The following is a 6,000-nucleotide window of genomic DNA, read 5'->3' on the forward strand; positions in this document are numbered from 1 at the left end:
CTTTTAATACGTTAATCTACGCATCATCTACTGTACTTTTAGCATATCCTTTCGATCCGAAAGAAAGAAACAAATCCGCCTGTAAACAAACAGTGTGCAGCGCACCATTTTATTGATTTTCCCAACTACTTTGACGCATAATGGGGAGCAATCAAAGCAGACCAGCTCATGCTGACAAAAGATCGTCGCCGCAGAATGCATACAAGCGAAACAATAAACGCGGTGCGAGCGATCAAGCGGCAAGCAACGACCAGCAAAAGACAGCGTCCGAGCCATCCCAGCCAGACTTGTTAGGTTGTACAACCAGGCACGGGACGAAAGATCCGATGGCGAATCCCAGTTTTAATGACACGACATCACCGCATTCAACAACGGCTCGCGAGCGAACGGGCCACTCTAAGCGAGTCAAAAGGCGAGCAACATGCTCTCCGCCGCCACCGGCGTCACTTGTTGCAAGGTCCCACTCACGATCGACTACATGCGACAGTGGATATTCGAGCGGTTTGCCTGGCAGCAGCAGCAGCGGCCATTCGTCTTCCAGTATCACGACAGGCACCGACGAGCTTTCGAGCATATCATGGTACTCGCCTCACTGTGCGCCCGAAGGTGTTGAGGAGGAAGGCGAAGACGAAAAAAATCATTCATCTCCAACCAACCTTCCTGCTATTCTCGCTCTGGCAAACAATGCGCCCTCGTCGCCTCCACCGTATCCCGAGCAGCAGCAGCAGCAGACACCACGCGGTAGCGGTAGCAGCTCACCATCATCATCGTATGCTAGCATTCTCGACCGGCTCAGGCAAGCACCGCAGGATACATATGAAATCCTTTGCGATGTATTTGAACGAGCCCGGGTTTTGGACGATCCGGAGGACAAGAAGCAAGCATTCCAGGCTGCAGTTACGTGGAGCCAGCAGCAACATGAGGACGACGAGGACGATGAAGTGAGCAACGCAGCAGCGGTGTGGGTTGCGCAATGCTACCTGGAAGGATGCGGTGTGGCTCAAGACAGCGCGCTTGGATTTGCTCAGCTACGTGCCCTCGCTGACCGCGGATGCTGGCAGGCGTTTCTGCCGCTCGCCATGTGCTATTTGAACGGTGTTGATCCGGCGATCGCGTATCAGTGGTTGAGCACGGCAGCGCAGCTAGACATCGATTCTGTCCGAGGCTCAAAGAAGATCGTTGCACTGGCGCAGCTGCGGCTTGGTATGATGCTCTCCGAAGATTCATGCGCAGACGAAGTGTTGGCATTCCACTGGTTTCAAAAAAGCGCCTCCCTCGGTAACTGGTATGGAAAGAATTAGTTTATGCAGCAATGTTTTTTTTTCTTGTTGTGCTAACCTATCAGCTGATCTCTCTCGCTGCACCAGTCAAGCGCAGTTTATTGTCGGCACACACTATGAATTGGGCTTGCAGGTGGACAAGGATATCGAACACGCCAAAGAGTACTTGCTAGCCAGCGCTGTTCAAGATTTCGCACCGGCGCAGGCTGCAATCGGCATTCGACTCGTGGATGAAGGTGCTTTCGATGATGGTATCCATTGGCTAGAGCGGGCCGTGCAATCCGTAAGAAATGTCCTATTCAATTGCTACTGCAGTTTACTGAAAATTGTGCAAATTTATTTACATGGACATAGGATAATCCTCGCGCACTGGTTAAACTTGCTACCATGTACGAAGATGGACACGGCGTCGAGCAAAATAATGAACTTGCAGCGTTCTACTACAAGGCCGCAGCGAACCGCGGCTATCCGTCTGCGCAGTATCGCTTAGCGCTCAGATACCACTTTGGCGGTCTTGGCCTGGAACCGAATCACCAAGAAGCGGATCGATACCTGTTGCAAGCCGCATACGCAGGGTATCCAGCAGCTCAGCGATTGTTGGGACTGACATTCCTCGAGGATTTTGCAGCACCAGTCGGCTACGACAGGCGACGCAACGCTCGGCGGAATAGAAACAACGTGACAGCCCTCGAGTGGTTTCGCAAGGCTGCAGCGCAGGGCGATCCCAGAGCATACGTGCTAGTCGGTTCATGCTACGAACAAGGACGCGGTGTCGCAACAGACTACGAGACTGCACTCGAGTATTACACCAAGGCGGCACAGATACAGTGCAGTTTCCAAGGCTCAGCTCAGCTAGCTGTTGCACAGTTGCTTCTGCATCGTATGAATCGAGAAGCAGATGCATTCGAGTGGTTCGTCCGCGCCGCTGCTTCGCCGTGCAGTGGAGGACACTCTGGATTTTCAAGGCATCTTGTTCTCCCGGCATCTAAACGTCAGTGCGCAGCACACAGAGCAAAACTGATGGTGGCACGATACTATCTGCATGGATGGCCCGGTGCGAAGCGAGATCGAAAGCGAGCATTTGATCAATTGATGCAGCTATCGACCGAATCCGCAGACGACGGGCATGTTTTCTATTGGCTAGGTGCTTGCTACGAGGAAGGCTTACCGGGAATATGCAATTGCAATCCGCAGAAGGCGTTTGAATACTACAAGATGGCTGCAGACTTGGACCACACCGACGGCCAGTTTCAAGTCGGGTATATGCTGTCGAACGGCATCGGCGTTGCGTGCGACCGCGCGGCTGCGTTCGTCTACTACGAAAATGCGGCCAGGAAGCGGCACAAGACAGCACTCTTCAGTCTCGGTCTCTACTACTACAAGGGCGTGGCAAATGTATCCAAGGATCTCAGTAAAGCGCGCAAATGCTTCGAAGAAGCCGCTAGGCTAGGTGTACCTGAAGCCATGGAGTCACTTGCATCCCTGTGCATGCTGCAAGCTTCGAGACCTGTATCCTCGTTGACACGCCAGCGATTGGAACGGCAGCAGCAAGATCGCGAGCGTGCCATCTACTGGTTCCGCAAAGCAGCTTCGCTCGGCAACGCAGCCGCTCAGCGCGAGCTCGGCAAATTACACGACGTAGGCCAAGGTGTGCCACAGGATTACAACACGGCGTTTGAACTCTTCAAGCAAGCAGCAAGCAAGAAGGATGCAGTTGCTACGTTGCTCCTGGGAAGCTACTATCAGAATGGCCACGCGGTCGAAAAGGATCTTGACAAGGCACTGCGACTCTATCTCGAAGCAGCCAAGCTTGGATCTCCAATGTACGTCCCACATCCGTGACAAAAAAATTGTCAAGAAAACTAACCGTATCCTTTTTCAGTGCCCCGTTTGCAGCCGGACAGTTGTATCACAGCATCAATCAATTTGAAAATGCATATATGCAGTACAAGATTGCAGCTTCCGATGCAAGATTGGCTAACAACCGCATCGGCAAGACATCCAAACTTATGGTTGCACGTTACATTCTGAGCTACATCCCAGCTATGCCCGAGTCCGGCAGCGGCGATCACCCAGTCAACTGTCTCGGTAACGCGACAAAACAGGAAGCATTCAACATCCTACTGCGACTTGCAGAAAACGATGGATTTGCACCTGCGTTTTACTGGCTAGGTAAGAAAGGGGAGGAACAAACGGGTTACATACAGCTTACTAAGTATTACCATCAGCCGATTGCTATCGTCAAGGCAATGGCTGCACTGTTGACTTGAAGCAAGCTGCAACCTGGATGAAACGCGTCGCGGATGAAACCAATGACGCTGAAGCTATGATCAAGTTGGCCAGCATGTTTGACGAAGGCATTGGCGTTTCAGCCGACAAGGCAAAAGCCGTCCACTATTACAAGCAAGCTGCAGATCTCGGCCACGCTGAAGCTCAGTATCAGCTAGGTAAGGCAGAAAATAAAACCTTGTCCCGTTGCAAACCCAATTCACTCAAAATCCAAAATTTTTGCTAGGCTTAGCATATTGGCGCGGATTGTACAACGTGGATGTCAATGTGAACGAAGCAGTTCGATGGTTTACCGCTTCAGCTCAACAAAAGTTTTGCGAAAGCTACTGGGCACTCGGACAGATGGCGATGGAGAATAACGACCAGGATGTTGCGCTTGCGTGGTGGAACAAGGCAGTCGAGCTAGGACATGTTGCATCCATGTCTGCACTTGGAAAACTCTTTCTGGAACTTGCTGCCAAAGACGACGATCAAGACCACGTACAGCATTCTCCTCCACGTGATGTATGCCTTTCCAAAGCATTGGCACTCTTGACAAACGCTGCACGTTTAGGAGATGCCGAAGCCTTCTTTATTCTCGGACATTTGCATCAAGCCGGTACTGTAACAGCTGCTAGCCGTTACAAGTCGTTCCTATCGTGCCCGTTGCTGGATATGACGAACACCACTGCCGCCGACGAGCACGATCCCGCCGAGCTGCTTCTGCAGCGGCAGCAGGAGGAACTGGAACTTGCAACGCGATGCTATCAGCAGGCCGCAGAGATGGGACACATGGAAGCAATGTACTTTGCAGCTCAACTTTGGCACTCTCAGCAACAGTACGCGGCAGCGCTAGAGTTTTACGCGCAAGCAGCTGCAAAGGGCCATTTACTGGCGCGCGTTATGGCAGCGCGCTATCAGTTGGTCGGCCTCGGCGGCATACCCGCAGATCCTCCAAAGGCATACCAGGTAAATGTCCCATTTCTTCCTTACGTCGTATGCATCCCATTTTCTAACTAATTTTTATTTCTAGATCCTTTTGGAGTGTGCAGAAAACGATCTGTGCGCAGATGCATACAACACTTTGGGACAATGCCACGAAGAAGGTCTCGGTACCGACCAAAGCGACACTAAAGCTTTAGAGTGGTACCTGCGTTCCGCCGAAGATACCAAGGACGCTGAAGCCATGTTCCGCATTGGACTCATGTATGCTTCTGGCCGCGTGCCTTGCCACGGCAAACATCCAGTGCTCGAAGCGATCAATTGGTTCGAATTTGCATGCAGCGCCTGCAACCACGCCGAAGCCAATTACCGCCTGGGACTCTTCTATCTCTACGGCTACACAGACGAGGAACTGGTTGTTGTGCCTCAGGATACCAACGCTGCGCAGTACCATTTTGAACAAGCTTCAGCGCAAGATCACCAAGGAGCCATGTTCGAACTCGCACAGCTACTGCTAAGCAACAACGACGAGTATACTCTCGAAGACCAACAATACGGCTTTGAAGTGATGGATCGTGCCGCTCAACTTGGTTCGCGCGAAGCCCAGCTCGAGCTCGGAAAACTGTACCACTCTGGAAAGGAGCATCAAGGATCTGGCGTCATCGTTGTCCCGCAAGACCACGAAAAGGCGTACGATCTGTTCTGCCGCGCAGCCTACCAAAAAGACAAGATGGCGACCTTGTTTGTTGCATTTTATCACGAGAATGGCATCCATGTTCCTCCGAATTTCGAGTTTGCTCGCGAGATGTACCAAGCCGCAGTCGACCTAGGCAAAAAGGATGATGACGGTGGGTGGTGGTTAGCTGAGTTAGCACTTGCAACGCTACTGCATCAAAAGCCAGAGATGCGTGCCGACGCATACCGCTTATTCCAAGCAGCCCGAGAGCACCAGTCCGATCCGACGAACGTCACTGCAGACATTATGTGCGCTCAATACAAACTGTACGGATGGGGTGGCGTGCAACCGTGCCCAGAAGAAGCATTTGCAACACTGATCCATCACGCCAAAGCCAACAACGACGTACGCGCTATCATCCAAGTCGCCCGCTGTTACGAACAAGGTCACGGTGTAACACGAGACTTGAAGCTCGCTCAAATGTGGTACGAACGACTGGTAGATCTATGCGATGACGACAACGACAATGACGACGCTGCGTCCGAGCAAATACAGCAAGATCTCGCTGAAGCGTTGTATAAATTGGCAGAATTCTATCATCGAGGGGTGGCGGGCCGTAAACATACCGTGAAAGCATTTACTTTATACAAACATGCAGCTGAAAAAGGTAAATAACGCGCAAACTTATCTCAGAGAGACATTTATTTATCGATCTCACGTAGGCTGCAAAGAAGCACAGCATCGTTTAATATCGATATGCCACAATAGCAGCAGCAATGACAAACAAGTATGATATATATATATATATATATATATATATATATATATATATAT

General features: G+C 51.2%; 1 protein-coding gene across 1 annotated transcript; it reads left to right on the forward strand.

Annotated features, from left to right (window-relative positions):
- Positions 1 to 140: 140 nt before the first annotated feature.
- VTP01DRAFT_9640 (uncharacterized protein) lies at positions 141 to 5,959 on the forward strand (the record flags this gene model as incomplete). The annotated part of the gene is made up of 8 exons (XM_069388888.1): positions 141 to 1,285; positions 1,368 to 1,563; positions 1,635 to 3,103; positions 3,163 to 3,452; positions 3,509 to 3,727; positions 3,796 to 4,517; positions 4,582 to 5,833; positions 5,889 to 5,959. The coding sequence occupies 8 exons, from the start codon at positions 141 to 143 to the stop codon at positions 5,957 to 5,959; spliced, it is 5,364 nt and encodes a 1,787-aa protein (XP_069240059.1).
- Positions 5,960 to 6,000: the final 41 nt, after the last annotated feature.

This window comes from Rhizomucor pusillus (assembly GCF_041956525.1).
Source record: "Rhizomucor pusillus strain CBS 183.67 unplaced genomic scaffold VTP01scaffold_7, whole genome shotgun sequence".
Taxonomy (NCBI): Eukaryota; Fungi; Mucoromycota; class Mucoromycetes; order Mucorales; family Lichtheimiaceae; genus Rhizomucor; species Rhizomucor pusillus.